The sequence below is a fragment of the Peromyscus eremicus genome, chromosome 1 (assembly GCF_949786415.1).
Source record: "Peromyscus eremicus chromosome 1, PerEre_H2_v1, whole genome shotgun sequence".
NCBI classification, from domain to species: Eukaryota; Metazoa; Chordata; class Mammalia; order Rodentia; family Cricetidae; genus Peromyscus; species Peromyscus eremicus.
In genome coordinates, this window is record NC_081416.1 from 116504467 (window position 1) to 116525678 (window position 21212).

General features: G+C 42.0%; 1 protein-coding gene across 1 annotated transcript; it reads right to left on the minus strand.

The window, feature by feature from the left end:
• Positions 1-829: 829 nt before the first annotated feature.
• Ramac (RNA guanine-7 methyltransferase activating subunit) lies at positions 830-8142 on the minus strand. The gene is made up of 3 exons (XM_059272219.1): positions 8021-8142; positions 1911-2107; positions 830-1218 (listed from the first exon to the last, which is right to left on the minus strand). Exons 2-3 carry the CDS (start codon positions 2078-2080, stop codon positions 1032-1034), a joined length of 357 nt encoding a protein of 118 aa, XP_059128202.1. The 5' UTR covers positions 2081-2107; positions 8021-8142; the 3' UTR covers positions 830-1031.
• Between the last annotated feature and the right edge of the window lie 13070 nt (positions 8143-21212).

The window sequence follows — 21212 nt, forward strand, 5'->3', positions numbered from 1 at the left end:
AACCTGGAAGCCCATCTCAAGGGGCTAAGAGAAAAGGCAACCTTAGAAAGTTAACTCTTATTCAATATATATAAAGAACAGTGTAATAAAAAACCAAGTAGGTCATTACCATGTACATAAATGGGCTGTCAAAATATAAGAGTAAAGTTGCACACATTTTATGCATTTATTCATTCTTTCATTTTGTACACATATACTGAATGTCTTTAAATTTTTTTACTTGAATAAATCTATTGTAATCATAAAAATACTTGAAGAATGATTGTTCTGAAAGAAGTGACAGCCTCACTGTATTGTAAGAATCATCATCAAAGGTAAGCATTTGAAAATGAAAATAACCCTGTAAAATCAATACAGGTTAAATACCAAAATAGCTAAAATGCAGCAGTATTACATGAGTATTTTGAGTGTTTATAGAGCACATCCATTTCTTCCCTGTTGTAAGTTTGCGAAAAACTGTTGAGTGCTACAATCCCACCATTTCAGGAGGCCGCACTGAAAATGAAAATGAGCCCTTCCACATAGACTAACTGGTTCTGGAGCTGACTCATACTTACAAACCACAAAAAACCATAATCACATGACAAACTCAAAGAAATATAATTGTTTACCTTTCAACTGCTGCTATTGTGTATAATACACCATAAGTAATCACGGGTGTTTTCACACACTGACTGTCCTCACTCTGAAATGTCCGAGGTGAATACATCTGAGCGCGTTACTCTTCTATAAAGGAAAAGCTAGCGTTTCCTATTTAATCATTTTTATTTCTGTGTTAAAGACAGAACTCCTAGAGGCCAAATAAGGAAAACAGACCAAACTCAAAACATTATTAAATCATATATAATCCACTTTATTACTACCAATCATCACATCTCTAGCAAGATCAATTTTATTCAAGTCTCAAGTTCTAAACAATTAACAACCCATTCTGTAAAATAGAATGAAAAACTATGACCAAAAGAAGACAACCAAACGTTTAACACGTTATCAAAATGAATGGTCTTTTGTTGAAAGCCGTAACATTTCTGTCAGTAGTAACTATATGGAGGCCGCTGGTTGTGACCATATTGTCCGTATTGTTGTTGATAGTAAGGCTCTTGTCTCTGCTGTGGGTAATTGTTTCCCCATGACCGTCCATGCCACTGATTTGATCGATTGTCACTTGGCCATCCTCGTCTGTTATCCCTACCTCTAAACTGTCTGTTATCTTGCAGCCTACCAAAAGAAAACAAAATATTAACTTCTCTTTAAAAAAATAAAAACCCAGGAAACCAACCCCAGGGCATTTGCGTGCTCAATGTAACACACATTACTTGAGAGTGGAAAACCTAGTTCTCTGTGGACGTCACAGCACTAGCCATACTCCCCCAAGATTGAAGTCCTTCTTCCAGCACACACTGGACACCTTTTACTGGACAGAGGCAGGGAACAAGTCCAGTTGTGATCACCTGACACCTACCAAAATGCACAAAACAGTCTGGCTTCTTCATAGTTTTGAATTATTACATTTAATTTTCCATTTCATTTTATAAAATTTCTAAAGTAATCAAAAACAATACCTTCTTTAAGAAATCAAGTACAAAACTCTAGTTTTATTAAGTATATCTGTAAAGAAAATATTAGTTTGAGACAGGGTCTCACTGGATAGCCCAGGCTAGCCTAGACCTCATGAACCTATGGCCTCAGCCTCCTAAGTACTGAAAGTATGGCTTGCATCACTATGCCTGGCTTAAACAAGACTCATAAAAAGCAAGTATTTACAGTGCTTATTATGTTCCAGGCACTGTCCCAGGGCTGTGGGTGAACCATACTGAAAACACAGGTTGGCCCTGGCTTTAGGGGCAGGCATATTAAAGCTATCTTTCCCCAGATAACCCTCTGTATTATCTTCTGGAAATAACACATACCAGTTGCCTCGATTTCTTTGGTTACCACCGGCTCTGCTATTCCATTCCTCAACAATTGGGGGAGATTCAGGAGGACGTTTCAAATATTCTTGGTACTCTTTGTCATCTTGTGTGAATCTGCTTGCAAACATCTCTTCAAAATCTGGAATCACTTCAGAAGTATCACTCATCTTGAAATTCTGTACAGTTTTTAGGATCTGTAAGAATTTTTTAAAAAATTAATACTAATTTATCAGCTTATGAAAACCCAAGAAGTGAACTATTTTGGACAGAGTATTAACAAAGTCCCTAAGTATTTTTAAACTTAAGACTGTAACAGTTCTTGACTACATTGTGCTACTGGAGCCTGCAATACTAAGATGAACAATATATCATGGGCCATATCCCCAAAGAGTCCCCAGTCTAGAAGAGGCAGATATGGTGGCTGGGGAGGATATCTCAATTTGTAACATGCTTGTCCTGCAAGAATGTGGACCTGAGTCTGTTCTCCAGCACCTACTTAAAAAGCCAGGTCTAGTGGAACAGGCCTACAATCACAGTGCTGGGGAAGTGGAGACAGGCAGACCCCTGGAGCTTGCTGGCTCGCCATCCTAGCTAATCGGCAAGCCCCAGGTTCCAGTGAAAGACCTAGTTCAAACATCAAGGTAGACAGCTTCTGAAGAATGACCCTGGAGTGGACATCTGGCTTCCACATGCACCCCACACATACACACAATAAAAAGTATGAAGAAGATGGATATGATGTAAACATAGGCAGAAGACACCAAGAAATAAAGCTAGAGAGTAAACAAGGGACAAATTGTGGGAAATGTTGTATCCAACACAAATACTTTTGTATCTTCTTTCTGGGAGGCAATGGGAAGTATGGGTGGGTGACTTAAGAGGGGAAGTCTGAAGATCTAATCTACCTTTATGTGTGGTGAGACACACCTGTAACAGGAGGCAGAGGCAGGAGGAACTGCAGGCCAACCTGGTCTACAGTTAATTCCAAGCAAGCAAGGGCTATATAGTGGAATCCCATCTCAACAAAAACAAAAACAAGGTCCAATTTAGTATTTTGAAGGACTCCTTTTGTAACTGGGTAGGGACTAATGAAACTAAACTAAAGCAGATTGCTGTAATAATGTAGATAACATGCTGAAAAGTTAATGTGAGGTAAGGGCTGAGAAAACAATTTTAAAAGAACTCCAGGAAGAAAAAGTCACTAATTAGATATGGGAGGAGTAATAAGGGATGAATCTCAGGCTTCCTACCAAATGATTAGACACATTATAGTGCCACCAAAACTATGAGAAAGGTGGGTAAGGGTACCCTGAATTTAAAGTGAACAATGAACCAGGTGGTGGTGGCCCACACCTTTAATCCCAGCACTGGGGAAGCAGAGGCAGTAGGATCTCTGAGTTCAAGGCCAGTCTGGTCTACAGGACAGTCAGGGATACTCAGAGAAACCCTGTCTTGAAAAACCAAGGACTTGAGCATTCCTTGGGTATATGCCCAAGAGTGGTATAGCTGGGTCTTGAGGAAGATTGATTCCCAATTTTCTTAGAAATTGCCATACTGATTTCCAAAGTGGCTATGTAAGTTTGCATTCCCACCAACAGTTGAGGAGTGTTCCCCTTGCTTCATATCCAACATAAGCTGTCTTCAGTATTTTTGATCTTAGCCATTCTGACATGTGTAAGATGGTATCTCAGAGTTGTTTTGATTTACATTTCCCATACCACAAGGACACATGCTCAACTACGTTCATAAAAGCATTATTCATAATAGCCAGAACCTGGAAACAACCTAGATGCCCCTCAACCAAAGATTGGATTAAGAAAATGTGGTACATATACACAATAGAGTACTACTCAGCAGTAAAAAAACAATGATATCAGGAAATCTGCAGGCAAATGGATGGAACTAGAAAATATCCTGAGTGAGGTAGCCCAGATTTAGAAGGACAAACATGGCATGTACTCATAAGTGGATACCAGATGTAAAGCAAAGGATAACCAGACTACAACCCACAGCTCCAGAGAAGCTAGCTAACAAGGAAGACCCAAAGAGGGACGCATGGATCTCAATGGGAAGGGAAAATAGATGAGATCTCCATGAGTAAACTAGGGATGAGGGGTGGGCAATGGAGGGTAGGGGATGGGGGATGAGAACATAAGGGAATGGGATGGTTGAGCTGAAACAGGGATAGAGTGGGAGAGCAGTGAAAGAGATACCTTGATAGAGGGAGACATTATGGGGATAGGGAGAAACCAGGTGCTAGGAAAGTTCCCAAGAATCCACAAGGATGACCTCAGCTTAGACTACTAGCAATAGTGGAGAGGGTGCCTGAACTGGCTTACCTCAGTAATCAGACCAGTGAGTACCCTAACTGCCATCATAGAGCCTTTCTCCAGTAACTGATGGAGGCAGATGCAGAGATCCACAACCAAACACCAGGCTCAGCTCAGGAAGTCCAGTCAAAGAGAGAGAAGAGGGGTTCTATGAGTAAGGGGCATCAAGATCTTGATGGGGAAACCCACAGAGACAATCAAACGAAACTAGTGGGAACTCATGAAATTTAGATCAATAGCTGTGGAGCCTGCATGGGACTGGACTAGGCCCTCTGCATAAGGAGACAGTTGTGTAGCTTGATCTGCTTAAGGGACCCCTTGGCAGTAGGATCAGGATCCATCCCTGGTGCATGAGCAGGCTTTTTGGAGCCCACTACCTATGGTGGGATACCTTGCACAGCCTTGAGGCAGGGGGAGGGGCTTTGACCTGCCTCTACTAAATATACCTCCCCATGGGAGGCTTTACCTTCTTGTAGGAGGGAATGGGGGATAGGTTAGGAGGGAGAGGCTGGAGGGGCAGGAGGAGGGAAGAGGAGGATCTTTGATTGGTATGTAAAATGAACAAAAAAATTTAATTAAAAAAATTTAATTAAAAAAGAAAAACCAAGGACTTGTCTTTTTAAAAAAAACGAAACAAAACAAAACCCCAGCAACCCGCCCACCACCACCACCACCACCACCACCACCACCACCACCACCACCACCACACACACACAGAGGGGGAAAAGGGAGAATCTGGGGACAGTGATGTATACCTGTAGCCTCAGCATTTCAGATACTGAAGCAGAATTGTTTGAACCCAGGAGTTTTAAGCCAACCCAAGCAACATACATAAAAACAGGCATTTAGGTGCACAGTTATTAAAGTTTGGGCAACCATTTTACAATCTTACACAATTTACTCCTATTCCAGATCCTGTGAGAAATGAAAAAAAACAAGACAAAACACCTGACACTAATAAGTAAGATACTGTCTAATGGATATAAACAGTATAATCTGGGCTGGCAAAATGGCCCAGTTGGTAAAGGGGCTTGGGGCCAAGTCTAAAGACCTGAGTTCAATCCCCAAGTCCCATATGGTAGAAGCAGAAACCAAACTCCCACAAGTGGTCCTCTGATCTCCACATGTGTGCTATGACATACAGACCCACACACAAATGTAGTATAAAAATTAAAAACATGACTCTCTTAACAGCTGAGTTATCCATATAATATATGGATACTTAAAAAAAATTTCTTCAACCCTCTGCCTACAGGAAAAGATTTGACTTAACTTGCAGGTCTAATCCTCAAGGAATAGTCTTCAGCAAGACCTTGAAACTGCAGAATTCTATAAGTAGTCTCCACTTCCCAGTCCTCCTTGATCAGGTACTGTTCAGCTTCTCTATCTCATAGCTTTCCTAATCTAAACTTCATGTTTTTACTGATTGCCTCAAAACTTCTAAACCAAAACTTCTTGGTAGACCTAGCACTCCTCAGGCTGAGGCAGGAGGATCAACTGAGCCTAGATATACAAGACCAGCCTTGGCAAAGAAAAAGGAACCAAACCTATTTTATGATTTGAGGCATACTTAACATCATGTTAAAAGCTTAAAACCAAATCTTTCCCCTGGTATCCTCAATTATTTTTTTTTTCCTGTACTAATTAAACTTCTACTAAAGCTTTTCATAAGTTGTTTAACTGGAAGATAGCATCTTCTTTGCTTTGTTTTTTCTCAAAAAATGCAAGCATTCATAACATAATACTATCCTTATTTCAACAAAATTAAACTAGAATTGTTATTAAAATACAAGAAACAATATCTGGATATTCTACCTTTCCAGCTACTACTGAGATTATGTCTTATTAATTATACCTCTATGTGCCCAGCTGGTATTGGCAAACTAATGTCAAATACCAAAAACCAAATGAGTTTAAAATAAATCCAACTAGGCCAGGTGTAGCGGTACATGCATCCCAGTACTTGGGAGGTAGTCTGGCGGATTTCTGAGTTCAAGGCCGGCCTGGTCTATAGAGTGAGTTCCAGGGCAGCCAGGACTGCATAGAGAGACCCTGTCTCAAAAAGAAAAGGGAGAAAAAAAAAAAAAAAGCCAACAATAAAAACTCCCAACTAATTAAAAGTGTCCGTGTTTCCATACTAACCACAGAAGCCACTACAGAGACAGAAAGACATCCCATTCCTAATTAAGACAGACAGTAAATTCATAAGGCAAGGAAAATGCACTACATTTTCCCCATACCCTACCTACCACAATCAACAAGTATCTTGTTTGTTTACTCAAGAGAGTGGAATTTAAACAAACTCTTTTTTTTTTTTTTTCCTTCGAGACAGGGTTTCTCTGTGTAGCTTTGCGCCTGTCCTGCAACTTACTCTGTAGCCCAGGCTGGCCTCGAACTCACAGTGATCCACCTGCCTCTGCCTCCCGAGTGCTGGGATTAAAGGCATGCGCCACCACCGCCCGGCTCTAAACAAACTCTTAATGCAAGCTTTACTTAACCCAAGGATTTGAGGCAACTATACTGTTTAATATTTAGGTTGATTAAATACGGGGACAACACCAATAAACAAGCTATCACCTGGAAGGGGAAAACTCAAGAGGTCTCAACAAAGAACTACAAGCAACTAAGGAATGCTAAGAGCAAGAGAAATAGTCTTCCCAAGAGCAGAGCACACAAACCGGTTATTCAATACCATATAGGATCAGCCCTGAAAACATATACATGCAAGTAACATTATACAAACTAAGCAATTTATACATATATACATATATATACACTATATAACACACACACACATTAAACACATATATAAAACAACTGAAGAAGCCATGAATTTGAAAGAAAGCAAGCAGGATACATGGGAGAGCTTAGGAGGAGGAAAAGGAAAAATGTAGTAGTAATTTCAAAAAATATAGATAATATGGCTTCAGGGGTTTTAAAGGAACCTCAAAAGATGGAGAAGGGGTGGAGAGCTAACTCAGTAATCAAGAGCACTCACTATTCTTCCAAAGGACCATAGATCAGATCCCAGTACCCACGCTGGGCAGCTCATAACTGCCTGTAATTCTAGCTCCAGGGGATCCGACGCCCCCTTCTGACCTCTGTGAGCATCAACTCACTCTCTCACTCTCTCCTTTCTCTCTCCTCTCAAAAAAGATGTGGGCAGAGAGGATGAGTACATACACGACTCGGTTTGAGGGCACTGGATTCAAAGGACTCTTCAGAATCTCAGCCCTAACAATTCAAAGAGGAAACTCGCTCTTCCACTGAAGAGCTACAAGAGGCCACGAGCCTCCTCGTCTGGGTCTTCAAAACCAACACGCTAGTTCAAGCATCGGTAACTAGTTACTACAGGACGCACGTTCTTGGTGGTAGTGGCTGCCGCGGAATGAAAGGCTACACCTTCCACTGCCCTTGAACCCCACTAATTTCTTCTCCACAAGTAAAACCCCAGAGCTCTGGCTGAGGCACCCTGGTCACGGCTAACAGAAAGGGCTTCGGGGGCTCTCCAAAGGTGAGCCCGGAGGACAGACGAGGATGACGCACTGAAGAGTGCGTTTCCCCGACCTCGGCCCATCGGACACGTGCCTTACAACGGCTTCGACACAGCGGCTCCTTCCAGAAGCCCCTTAAAGAGCAGACCCGAGGGGAAAGAGGCCCGGAGGAGGAGCGACTTCGGGGCTCCACCGCCTCCAGACCGCGGGGCCCCCGGCTCCAGCCTCCCCGTTCCCTCCGCCGCCCCGACCGGAAGACTCATCCGCCCAGGGCTGTGCTCACCCTTCCGCGGGCCGCCCTGGAGGGACTTCGGATGGCCACACAGCAGCACCCAGAGCAGCTCTCCAAGGTAACCAAACGCGCAGGAATCCCTCACTACTCCACTTCCGCTTCCGGAGCGCAAAAAAAAAAAAAAAAAGAAGCCGCCTACAAATCTCGCGATATCCATAGAGTGCATCGCCTTTCCCCGCCCCCTTCCTGCCACGCCCCTCGTGTTCGAACTGCGGCGCGCCCGGATGGGAAGCTGCCCAGATTCGAACCACTTGGCGAAGGTGGGCGGTGCTGTCTCTTTGCTGCCCTGACTGCACGCCTGTCTTACCGAAGGGTGAAAGACGTCGCCATCTAGTAAAGTCCCCTGGACTGGCAGTCGTCGGCGCACTGGGACTGAAAGTCCGCGAACAGGACCGGAAGCGGAGCCGGGGCGGCGGGGTGAGGAGCAGACTACGGCACCGGCACCGCGTGAGCAAGGCCGACCCGGTCCTGAGCAAACCTCGGCAGTCAGGTTCCTGCGGGCCACTCTTTACGTTTTTGCAGAAACGTGTCCACTTCTCCACTGCCTGTGGCCCGATCCCTCCCCAAGGCTTGGCGATTTCTTCTCGAGAGTTTGCAAGTGCGGAAACGCTGACCATCCCAGCTGTAACTTGATCTTTTTCTCAAATCGCTTCCCGGACAGTCCACTTTTCTTGGGAATACAATCAACTTGAAAAGTTCGGTGTCCGCCCGGGCGATGGTGGCGCACGCCTTTAATCCCAGCACTCGGGAGGCAGAGGCAGGCGATCGAGGCCAGCCTGGTCTACAGAACGAGATCCAGGAAAGGCGCAAAGCTACACAGAGAAACCCTGTCTGGAAAAACCAAAAAGAAAAAAAGAAAAGAAAAAGAAAAGTTCTGTGTCTAAATTGGATACTGTTTCTTTCCACGTCTCAGTCAGATGACATATGCTGTTTGTCCCTGCAGTGACTGGCATCCATCCACTCCCAGACCCATTGCCTCCACCTCATCAAAGTTCTCATCGCCCCCGGAACAGTGTGAATGCAGCATTTTTCTTGTTGATGCCCTTCTTCCTAAAGCACCCCCTACCAGCATATCTTAGGCATAACTGCTATAAGCGTAGTCATATTCAAGCACAGCTGGAATACAAGATACTCAACAGCCCCTTGCTGCCTAGGCCCAGAATATTAATTTGGTTTCAAAATTCTGTTTTATGATATTTCTCTTTCATTCTCTTGCCTATGGTACTTCTGCAGTACTTCTTCATGAATTACTCATTCATTACATTTCTCTAGATTGCCAGTGTCCCCTTGTGCTTGGAATGCTTACCATTCCTCTACAAATAAAAGACACACACACCCCGCCTCCAGATGTTGACAAGTTATATCCATTCTCTAAGATTTTACAGTGTGACATCACCATCTGGAAATAAGTTCTACCTCTGCTGGGTTCCACGATGCTTTCTGAACTGTATGTTATTGCCACTTTCTGACTTTAGGCTACAGTTTTAAATTTGTTTGTACATCTTACAGTATATAACATTGTGCTTCGCATAAAGTAAGCACTCAGTCCATACTTGTGGAATGAAAAGTGGAACTGAATAGTCCAGACCATAGTTTAGAAACATCAATTTAACAAAAATAGGATAGTATTGATGGGGAGTGTGAAAGTCTTGGTGTCAAGTAGAAAGAGAGAGATCACGATCAAGGTTACAGAAATGGGATGTCCACACTGACTGAGTAGGTGACCCAAGAAAAACAGTAGGGAACAGTGAAAACCCCACCTCTTTGAGCCTGGGAAATTGGCACTGAAAAGGAACTTCAGTTTCACTTAATTGAAGTGTAAAAGTAGTTTAAGAGCACAAATTTACATGTGATGATGCCCCATGTGATACCAGCTCTTGGGAGGTGGAGGAGAGATGGGGTGAGTTAAGTTCATCCTCAGCTACATGAGACCCTATCTTTTTTTTTTTTTTTTTTTTTTTTAATATTTATTAGCCAGGCAGTGGTGGCATATGCCTTTAATCCCAGCACTTGGGAGGCCAGCATGGTCTACAGGACAGCTAAGGCTACACAAAGAAACCCTGTCTCGAAAAACAAGTATATGTCATCATTCTAGCAGCAGAAATATTCTGGGAACCAAGGTTTGGAAACGCTCACTGTCCAAAGCATCCTGCGGAGGACAGAGCAGACAGGACTTGGGCGCAGGTCAGGTCCCAGTTTTGCTATTAAACCCTTTCTCCTTTTTATGTCCGGGATCTTTTCTGAATGCTGTATCTCATCAAATCAAGGATGTTACCTCTTGTAAGGCACAGTTATATCAAGATGCATAGCACTGACTATTAATGTTTTTATAATACAGATACAACATTAATTGAAGGTATATCATCACAGTTTCAGGTATCCTAAAATGTTTACATGCATTTATACACAAGTATACTCATGTATATGTATATGTACACATTTTCAATAAAATTCAGTAAACTACTAGCCTTGAGGCAAAGTCTTATAAATGTTAGAAAATATAAATATTTCTCTGAATCCTTTAGAAGGTAAACTGTGTCATAAAATAAAAAGAGATAAGTTTTAAATGTGAAAAATAGGTGCCTGCAAACATTTACTAGCACATACTCTCTTTAAAAAAAAAAAAAAAAAAAAAAACTCTCTTTGCTGGAAAGATGGCCCAGCCGTTAAGAATGCTTATTGCTCCTGCAGAGAAGCTGGATTCAGTTCCAGCACCTAACCCTAACAGTGCCACTCCCTATGGGCCAGACTTTCAAACACATATGGGAGCCATTCCTATCCAAACCACCACAACATACATATTAAGTAAAAAAATAAAAATTTAAGTTCTTATCTGTGGAATGAAGCCATATTATAATAATCCATTAAAAGCAGAGCTTAGCCGAGCAGAGTGGCCCATGCATATAACCTCAGCATTTGGAAGATTGCCCCAAGTCTGAGGCCAACCTGACCTGGCCTGGGCTACAGAGTGAGCTTTTTAGGCCAGTCTAGGCTATAGAGCAAGACATGTTTTAAAGGCACATTTAAAAATCTTTTAAAATGATTTATGTGTCTTTGTGAGCCTGATGTGTGCACTGTGCATGTGCAGGAAACTTCGGGGCCAGGAGAGGGTATTGGATCTCCGGGAATTGGAACGACAGGTGGCTGTGTGCACTCTTGTGAATGTTGGTAACAAAACCCAGTTCCTCGGAAAGAGTGCTAAGTATAAAGTATATTTTAAATATTCCCCCTTTAAAAATGCATCTTTTCCTCTCAAAGTTAAGGAAGGCAATAAGAAATTCTTATTCCACATTCTAGACCAATCTTCTCTTTCACTGGTAACAGCCATAAGTCTCTGTAGAATCAAAAAGATCATCCACATTTCATTAAAGCCCTCTCAATACAGCTTCTGTTTGAATGACCCACCAGACATGCTCCATTCTGGGGGTCTCTTTTCTCTCCCTCTAAAGTATCTGTGTTCTAAACCCTTAGTGTCTGTCCCTTCATCAGTTACGTGGTCCTTGTCCACTATGGAAAAGAGAACTAACATCATTAACTCCCGTGTCATCCTCAAGTTCAACTGTCTCCTCCAAGTGGCATCTTTCATAAATCTCAAATACGAAACTTTACAGAGCCACAAATGCCCTTGTACCAAGCCACGACACCAAATTAGGTAGATATGTGGCTCACAATCACTAGCTGTGAGTCTTTCTTTTGCAATCAGGATCAAAATACTCCATTGCCAGTTACCAGTGTCTACCTGGTATCCTCTTAAGGGCAGTGACATTTTCAGTCTGATTCAAAGTTTCAAATACAAAGGCAAACCCTTGCCCACAGGGCCGTACGGTAAGTGGTGTGGCCACTACAGGCATAGGCACTAGCAGCCAACCAACGATCCTGGTAAGTAAGCCCTCTTGTCTGCAGACTTCCCTTCCAGAAGTAAAGGTAAAACCTGTCCTGGCAGCCTTTCCTCTTTTTAAAAGTAATTTTTAAAACTCTGAGATTATAATTACATCCTTTCCTCCATTCAACGCCTCGCATGTACCCCTCCCTCATGCTCTTTCACATTCATGTCTTTTCCTTTTGTTGTTGTTACACGTGTCTGTGAATATTTATATATTCCTAAATGTATAAATACAACCTGTTAAGTGTGTGTAATGTTATTTATGTGTACATTTTCAGGGCTGACCAGTTGGTATTGGATAGCCAGTTCGGTGTGCTCTTCCCCGGAAATGACTGTTTCTCCTCTTCTCGGTGTTCCTTAGCCGTCTGTAGCTCTTTGTCTAGGGTTGAAGCCTTGTGAGCTTTCTCCTTTCCCTGTTAGCGTGCCTATTGGTGTCATCCTTGTTTGGGTCATGTTTAGCCAACCATGCAGATGAGATTTCATGGTTATAGTAGCCTCTTTGACATTTCTAAAGAGACACAATCTCACAGCAAATTCACTGATCCTAAAATTTTACAAATCCTTCCCCCTGATCCTCCATGATGTTCTCTGAGCCTTGGGTTGTTCTCAGGGGCTGTGTTGTAGATGTATCAGTTTGGACTGGACTCCACAACTCTGCATTTTGATTGGTTGTGGTTTTCTGAAATGGTCTCTGTTCCAGAGAAGTCTCCTTGATGTGAAGTGAGAACATATTTATTTGTGGGTATAAGGATAAATATTTGGATGTAGTTAGGGATTATGTTGGTTTTGTAAAGAGATGGTTGTAAGTTGTCCTCCAAGATCTGTGAATTCACTAGCCCTGTGAACTTGGCTAGGTTTCCAGGACCAAACATGATCTCCCTCTTGTTGAGCTGAAGTCCAATTAGAGAACTATTCATTACCACCAAGGTATGTGTGCCACGATGGCACCCTTTGCCATGCTGGTAATTGTTGTGGTTCATAGGCATCGAGGTATAGGTCGCTTCCCTCCTTTGGAAGCTTGCGTGGTCACTTCTGGTACCGTGAAAGCTAGTGTTCAAAGAGGAGGCTTTTAGGTCAGATCCATTTCAGGTTCTCTGGGTTCTGTGTCCAAAGTGCATGGTGTCTTCAGCAATGGGGACTTACCTTCCACCCCTGGGGGTTGTGGGGAATGAAGGGTAACAGCAGTAGCTTATGTTTTGAGACTCTCTGGAAAACCCTGACCAACAACTCAAAAGAGCTTTTCATGCCTGGGGTTGGGATTTTTGTTTGACAGTCTATGACTCTTGTGGAGAGCATTGTCATCCCAGATGGAAAATTTTCATTGAACTCTAATATGTATACACAGGTTTCCATGTAATGTATTTTAGGTAGACACTTCAAATTATACTTCCTTACGACTTTTTCAGACATCCTTACTGTTACCCTAGTCCCTCCCCTTCTGTATTTCCCTCTCCCCCCTCTAATTATCCCCCTCCGTTACCCCCATTTCTCGCTTCAGATCACTTGTCCCCTGCTGCCCCCCCCCCATTGCTCATTCACCCCTTACAGCTGCAATGGTCCCCGTTTACTTTCCTGGTTTCTGCAGTTTCTCCAGGTTATGTACTCAATCTGAAGAACTGGAGCTAGGAACCAGTGATGTGATGCTTGTCTCTCTGGGTCCGGGTTACCTCACTCAATATGATCTTTTCTAGTTCTACCCAGTTACCTAAGAATCCCATGATTTCATTTTTCTTTAGAGCTGAATATTATTCATAGTGTATATGAACCACATTTTCATTATCCATTCATCGGCTGAAGGACATTTAGGTTGTTTCTATTTCCTATCTATTATGAATAGAGCAGCAATGAACATGGCTGAGCAAGTATCTGTGGAATAGGACCAACATTCTCTCTTCTGCAGGTATGTCTGAAGGGTATGCATCCCACTACATCGTGAGATTTTAATATTGACCATTTGACATAGAAACAAATGCTTTAGAAAGCACATAGCCTGCAGCCTTCTCTGATTTACTTTGTCGATATAGATTAATCTAAAAATCGCACTACTGAATAGCCTTCAAACTAGAAAATTCATTGCTGTATGAATATTTGTGCTCCTTTCTAAAAAGCAAGTATCCTAAATTATTATTTATACACCATCTTGTCACCAGAGCATGTCTACACATAAGTGAAATGGGGAATTGAAATACTGCTATAAATTGTAGCTACACAGGCGTACCACCCCCCTATCCTTCCACCTTAAAGTCAATTATGTGTGCATTATACCAGCTTAATTATTACTCTAGGGAAAATTAATTAAAACTATCCACCAGAAAATAGCTTTCATTAGTTTTGGAGGTATTGGTTTGATAGTTATTAAAATTTCATCTGAACTCTTTTTGGGGGGGTTTCTCTTGAGGGGGTATGCTGCAGGGGTGAGGGGAGGATATGGGGGGACTAGGGGTGAATGGGATTGGGGTACATGATGTGAAGTTCCCAAAGAATCAATAAATTATGTTATTTTTTTAAAAATTTCATCAAAACTTAGTGCAGTGGTCTGAATGAGAATGGCCTTCCTAGGCTCATATGTTGGAATAGTTGGTCCCTAGATGGTGGACTATTTGGGAAGGATTAGGAGGTGTTGCCTTGTGTTGGAGGAAGTGTGTCATTGGGGACAGGCTTTGAAGTGTCAAAAGCCCACACCATTCCCAGTGTGCTCTTTGCCTGCTGTTTACAGTTCAAGATGTGAGCTCTCTCAGCTGTTCATGCCATCATACCTTTGCTCACCATCATGGACTCTAACCCTCCGCTACCATGAGCCTAATTAAATGCTTTCTTTTATAAATTGCCTTTGTCATGGTGTTTTGTCACAGTAATAGAGAAGTAACTAAGACACTTAGGTAGGTTAAGAAATAAAATATCCAATTTATCAGTGTATTTGGAATAAAAGTTACAGTGAGTCTAAAACTTGTATATTCAAACTCTTGACAGCCTTTTAATAATTTTAAATAATACTTTTTATAATCCCACAGATTTAACACAAGTGACTTATTTAATGGCATTAAATATTTTTTTATTTTTATTTACATGTATCCGTGTGTGTGTGTGTGTGTGTGTGTGTGTGTGTGTGTGTGTGTGTGTTTGTGTGTGTGTGTGTATGCACATGTGTGGATGCCCATGAAGGCCAGAAGAGAACACTGGATTCCCCTGCAGCTGGAGAGAAGGTGGTGAGCCACCTGATGGGTACTGGGAACCAAGCCTAAGTCTCCTGTGAGAGCGGAAGTTGAGTTATCTCTCCAGCCCTATCATTAAATACGTAAAGTAAAACTTGAATTTGTTATGTCTGTTGGTGAGTAGACTTGGAAAAGACATGAAGTAACAAGGAAATCACACTACAACTGGCTTTCCTTTCATGTTAAGAGAGGTAATGTCAAGTCAGTCTTGTCATTTTTTAAAAAGAGCAGCAATAAGAATATTTCCTGGGGAGGATGAGAATATGACAATAATAGCGGGTGTGCGTCAGGACAAATGTGGTTAAGACATTCTACAGATCTGGATGTGGTGGCATATGCTTGTAATCCCGGCACTAGGAGGACTGAGACAGGAAGATTGCCATGGGTTCTAAGATACCTTGGTCTATAAGGTGAGTTAAAGGCCAGCCTTGGCTACAGAACAAGGCTGGTGATATTTTGTTTGTAATCTAACAAATAAAGCTTGCCTAAAGATCAGAGTGCTGAGCTAAGCCACTAGTTAGCCATAGAGGCCAGGCAGTGGTGGCACACACCTTTAACCCCAGCACTACGGAGGCAGAGGCAGACAGATCTCTGTGTGTTCAAGGCCACCCTGGGCTACACAAGATTGATCCAGTCTAAAAGAGAAACAGAGCCAGGCAGTGGTGGCACACACCATTGATCCCGGCCCTTGGGATCTCACGCCTTTAATCCCAGCACTAGGGAGGTGGAGACAGGAAGTGATATGGCTGGGTGGAGAGAGGAATATAAGGCAGGAGGAGACAGGAACTCAGCTCCCTGTTGGCTGAGGATTTCATAGAGGTAAGAACTAGTGGCTGGCTGCTCTGCTTCTCTTATCTTTCAGCTTTCACCCTGATATCTGATTCCAGGTTTTTTCATTAATAAGACCAATTAGAATTCATGCTACACCAGACCCAGTCTCAAACAAAACAAAACAGTTTTTTAACCTGCTATAATGATTTACTTATTTTTTATTGTAAAATTAGGTTTATCTTATTTATATTTGATAAATGGACATTAGATTTTTCTAGGTTTTTTTCTTTTGCAGGAATGCAAATACAGGAACACAGATATATCTTCAAATTGTTATCATTATCATATGGTTTCTTGATATTTTTAGTATTAATGAAGTTTAAAAGAAAAGAAAACCTGCCAGGCAGTGATGGTGTACACCTTTAATCCCAGCATTTGGAAGGCAGAAGCAGGGAGATCTCTGTGAGTTTGAGGCCAGCCTGGTCTACAAAGTGAGTTCCAGGACAGCCAGGACTGTTACACTGAGAAACTCTGTCTCAAAATTAAATAAATAAATAAATAATAAAGAAAGAAAGAAGGAAGGAAGAAAGAAAAAAGAAAACTTGAGAGTTTATAGATGAAGACATGGGCACACAGTATTTATCTCTGCAAGGCAAGGATGGAGTGGGTTTTTAAACTCTGTATTTCCTTTTTACTTTTTTATGTTGCTTAGATAATAACATATCTTTTAAGATCAAAGAAAGTAAGTGTGTGGTGTTACGGTGTCAGCCTCGTAATAAATGTCAAATAGCCAAATCTACCAGATGGCATTCACAGAAGGTATTCAAATACCTAATGATTATGGAGAAGGCATTCCGAATACTCCATACAGTGCACAGAAACAAAATCTTACAACTAAAACCAAAGTTTTAAAGCCGATAGACTTTCCAAGATATTTTCAACTACATTTTATCTATTTCAGAAGTGTTGTCAAGACTCTGAGATATCTAGAAATTCTAGAATATTTTTATAGTTTTGCTTTCTACATAGTACTTCCCATTAGAAACAAACTAATTGCAGTCCTGGTCATTTTAATATAATAATATAAATCAATAGCCTTCAACATTTTTAAAACCAATTTCACCTTAAAACATTATACAATAAATATATATCGCAGAATAGATACCTCAAATTTTTCTAACAGGGTCTAACCAGTTAGCTTTTCTATTTAGTTTTATAAAATAATAAATAATTTGAAAGTTATACAAACTAGGAAAATTATGATTTCTGTCTTAGTATGGGTTTCTGTTGCTGTGTTAAACACCATGACCAAAAGCAACTTGGGGTGTGGAGGGTTTCTTTCAGCTTACAGTTACAATCCAGCATAAGGAGATTAGTGCTGAAACCTGGAGGCAGGAACTGAAGCTAAGGCCGTGGAGGAGTGCTGCTTACTGGCTTGTTCTTCATCACTTGCTCTCAGCTTGCTTTCTTATACCATCAGTACTGTCTGCCCAGGAATGGCACCACCACAGTCATGAATCAAGAGAATGCCCTACGGACTTGCCCACAGGCTAACCTTATGGAGGCATTTTTCTCAATTAGGACTCCCACTTCCAAGATATGTCTAAGTTTGTGTGTGAGTTGACAAAAACCCACCAGTATAGTAGCATATAGGAAATCCTAATATATAAAAAAATTAAGTTATACAGTTTTATTACATGTATCATGCTGCTACTATAAGTGAATGAACTCATACATTTGCTTCAAAGAATCAATATTGAGATTTATGAAACATATATGAAGAAGACTAAAAAAACCCACCAGTTTTTATTAGAACACATTGACAATGTAACTTTTTTTCTTAAATGACTAAAAAATTCCTTTTATATTATATGATGAATTTTATTGGATCAATCAACTGTCAAAATTTGAGATTCCATCTTACACCTGTCAGAATGACTAAGATCAATAACAGAAGTGACAGCTCATGCTGGTGAGGATGTGGAGCAAGGGAACCACTCCTCCACTGCTGGTGGGAGTGCGAACTTGTACAGCTGCTGTGGAAATCAATATGGTGGTTCGTCGGCTAATTGGGAATCCATCTACCTCAAGACCCACCTGTATCACTCTTGGGCATATACCCAAAGGATGCTCAATCATACCACAAGGACACTTGCTCAATTATGTTTATAGTGGCATTATTCATAATAGCCAGAAATTGGAAATAACCCAGATTTTCCTCAATCAAAGCATAGATAAAGAAAATGTGGTACAGTTACACAATGGAGTATTACTCAGCCGTTAGAAAAAAAAATGACATCATGAAATTTTCAGGCAAATGGATGAAACTAGAAAAAAATTATCCTGGGCGAGGCAACCCAGACTCAGACAAACGTTACATGTACTCATTTAGAAATAAATATTAGCTGTTAAGTAAAGGATAATCACACTACAATCTACAGACCCAGAGAGGCTAAGTAACAAGGAGGGCTGTAGGAGGGTCTGATGGATCTCCCTGGGAAAGGGAAAATAGAATAGATTTTGTGGGTGGGGATGGGAACAGGGGAGATCAGGTGGGGAATCGAGGGACAGAGGGAGAGAATATGGGGAGGGACGACTGGAATAGGGGCTGTTTAGGAGGCAATGTTAGAACCTAGTACAGTGGAAACTTCCTGGAACCTATGATGTTGACCCTAGCAAGGACTCCTAGTAGTGGAGGATACGGAGCCTGTATTAGTCAGGATTCTCTAGAGTCACAGAACTTATGGAATGAATCTCTCTCTCTCTCTCTCTCTCTCTCTCTCTCTCTCTCTCTCTCTCTCTCTCTCTCGCTGTCTCTGTCTCTCTGTGTGTCTGTCTCTGTCTCTGTCTCTGTCTCTCTCTCTCTCTCTCTCCACACACACAGACACACACAGACACACACACACATGTATGGGGGGATTTATTGGAATGACTTACAGGCTGCAGTCCAACAATGGCAAGTCCAAGAATCTAGTAGCTGCTCAGTGCCACAGGGCCAATTGTCTCAGCTGGTCTGTATATGTTGTAATCCCAAAGAAGCATGCTCCAATGCCAGTGAAGGAATGGATGTGCTGACAAGGTGAGGGCAAGCAGGTGAAGGACAAACACACCCTTCCTTCTTCTGATGTACTGGTATAGGCTTCCAGCAGAAGGTATGGCCCAGATTAAAGGTGTGCCTCAAGATCTGGATCAAAAGAGAGAGTCTTCCAGCCTCAAGACCGGATTAAAGGCCTGTGTCATCCCACCTCAAGATTCAGATCAAAGGCCTGTGTCTACCTGCCTCAAGATCTGGATCACAGGTGTGCCCTCCATTTCTGGACTGTAGTTCATTCCAGATACAGTCAAGTTGACAGTCAAGAATAGCCACCACAGAGCCTGTACCAGCTAGCTTCTATAACCAGGCAAGGCTTCCAGTGGTGGGACTAGGACCCTAAACCAGCCACTAAACCTTTGGCCCAACCTGTCCTGCCTGCAAGATGTGCTGGGGCAATGGTGGAGCAGGGTTTGTGGGAGTGGCCAATCAATGGCTGGTCTAATTTGAGGCCCAAACCACGAGAGGGAGCCCATGCCTGGATGCCCAGGAGCCAGAAGCTGGATGGCCCAGAGACCTAGAGTAGAACCAAATATGATTGACAAAACAAAAGAAAAAGTCAATGAAATGTTTCCTAGTTATATTCTGCTATACTCATAGATCAGTGCCTAGCCCAATAGTCATCAGAAAGGTTTCCTCCAGCAGCCGATGGAAGCAGATGCAGAGACCCACAGCCAAACATTGGGCTGAGCTCTGAGAACCCCATGGAAAAGGGGGAGGAAGGATTGTAGGAGCCTTTTTAAAAGTGTGTTGTGTGCGTAACACATTAGGGTTGGGTAATGCATGGCTTTTAGCTCCGTGGACCTTGGAATTGTGGTTGACAGCTCTACACTGCCATTTATTCGTGTTCTGATGATCACATAGAGATGCAGACTAAATGTGTTTTGCTACAGTTCTGCACTGGCAGCTCTTCATTCCCCATTGCTATCGGGTACATTATAGTCTCATCCTGCTCTGTAAGTACATCTTTGGACATCACAACACTCAGAGCTACAGAGGCTCTTGGTAGTTTTCCCTCTAATTGAAAATAAATGCGTCTTTTTTGGGGACTATAAATTCCCATTCTCAGTACAGCTTTCTGAAAGATGCCCTTATTGTAGAACGTATAAAGAACTAAAAGTTCTTTGTATGCATTGTTTTAAAGACTGCTTGAATTCGTAATCCACCTCCAAAAGTGAACGTTCTTATAACAAGGACTTTCTAACATATTAAGTGGATCAATAAATTCCAAGCAAATGGTGCATGGTAAAGGCATTTCTTTAATCATCAGGTGTAATTATCCAAGCAGGTTGATGATTCTAACAAAGTGGTAGAAAATTACCAGTTAACCTGAAAATAGATTCTCTCTGAAGCCCACATGGAAAATGGCAACTTCATTACCTTGAGGTGTAGCTCATCCAGCCAAAGCACTGATGTTCTTGCAAACCCGATGTTTCGGTTTAGAAGCTCTATCTACTCCTCTCTGGGGTCCTCTACTAGAAAACCAGAAATTCCTCCACCTCTCTGCCAAGTCCGTCTGACATTAAGAAGCAATTGTATATACAGCAAGGGTTCATGAGATTCCTTTTCTCTGTATTCATCACGACTGCCATCATTTTTGTGTGGGGTAGGAACTAGGTCTGCTTTCATTCATTTTACAAGGCATACAAAGCAGAAAATTCCAGAATGGCCTGTCACAGTTCCCTTACGTAGCGCTGTCTCCTGACAGCAACAAGCAGCCATACCCTTGGCCCATGGAATTTAAATGACCTTATGTTTTGTCTTTAAAAAAATGAAATTATAAAATAGAAAATTCTATGAAAATGTTACATCAGGTTATTTCAAGTAGTTGCAGACATTCTGTTTAACTCTAAAAGACCTGTTTTTGCTTTATTTTATTTTAGCATTTTTATGAATTTGAAAATTTCATACAACGTGTCGTAATCATATATACCCCTCAGCTCTTCCCCTGAACCCAGATCCACCCCCACCACCCTAGCCCCCAACTTTATGTCCATCGACTCCAATTTGTGCCATCCAGATGCTCCTGGGTATAGGACCGTCCACTGGAGTGTGGCCAACCTATCAAGAGCCACGCTTTGAAAGGAAATTTACTCTCCCTCCCTTAGAAGGCATTAGCTACCCATAGCTCTTCAGCTGGGGGAGGGCTCATGAACCCCATGCCAAAATGTTAACTGGCTTGATCTTGCACGGGTTTTGGGCAGGCTACCATACAGTTGCCATGAG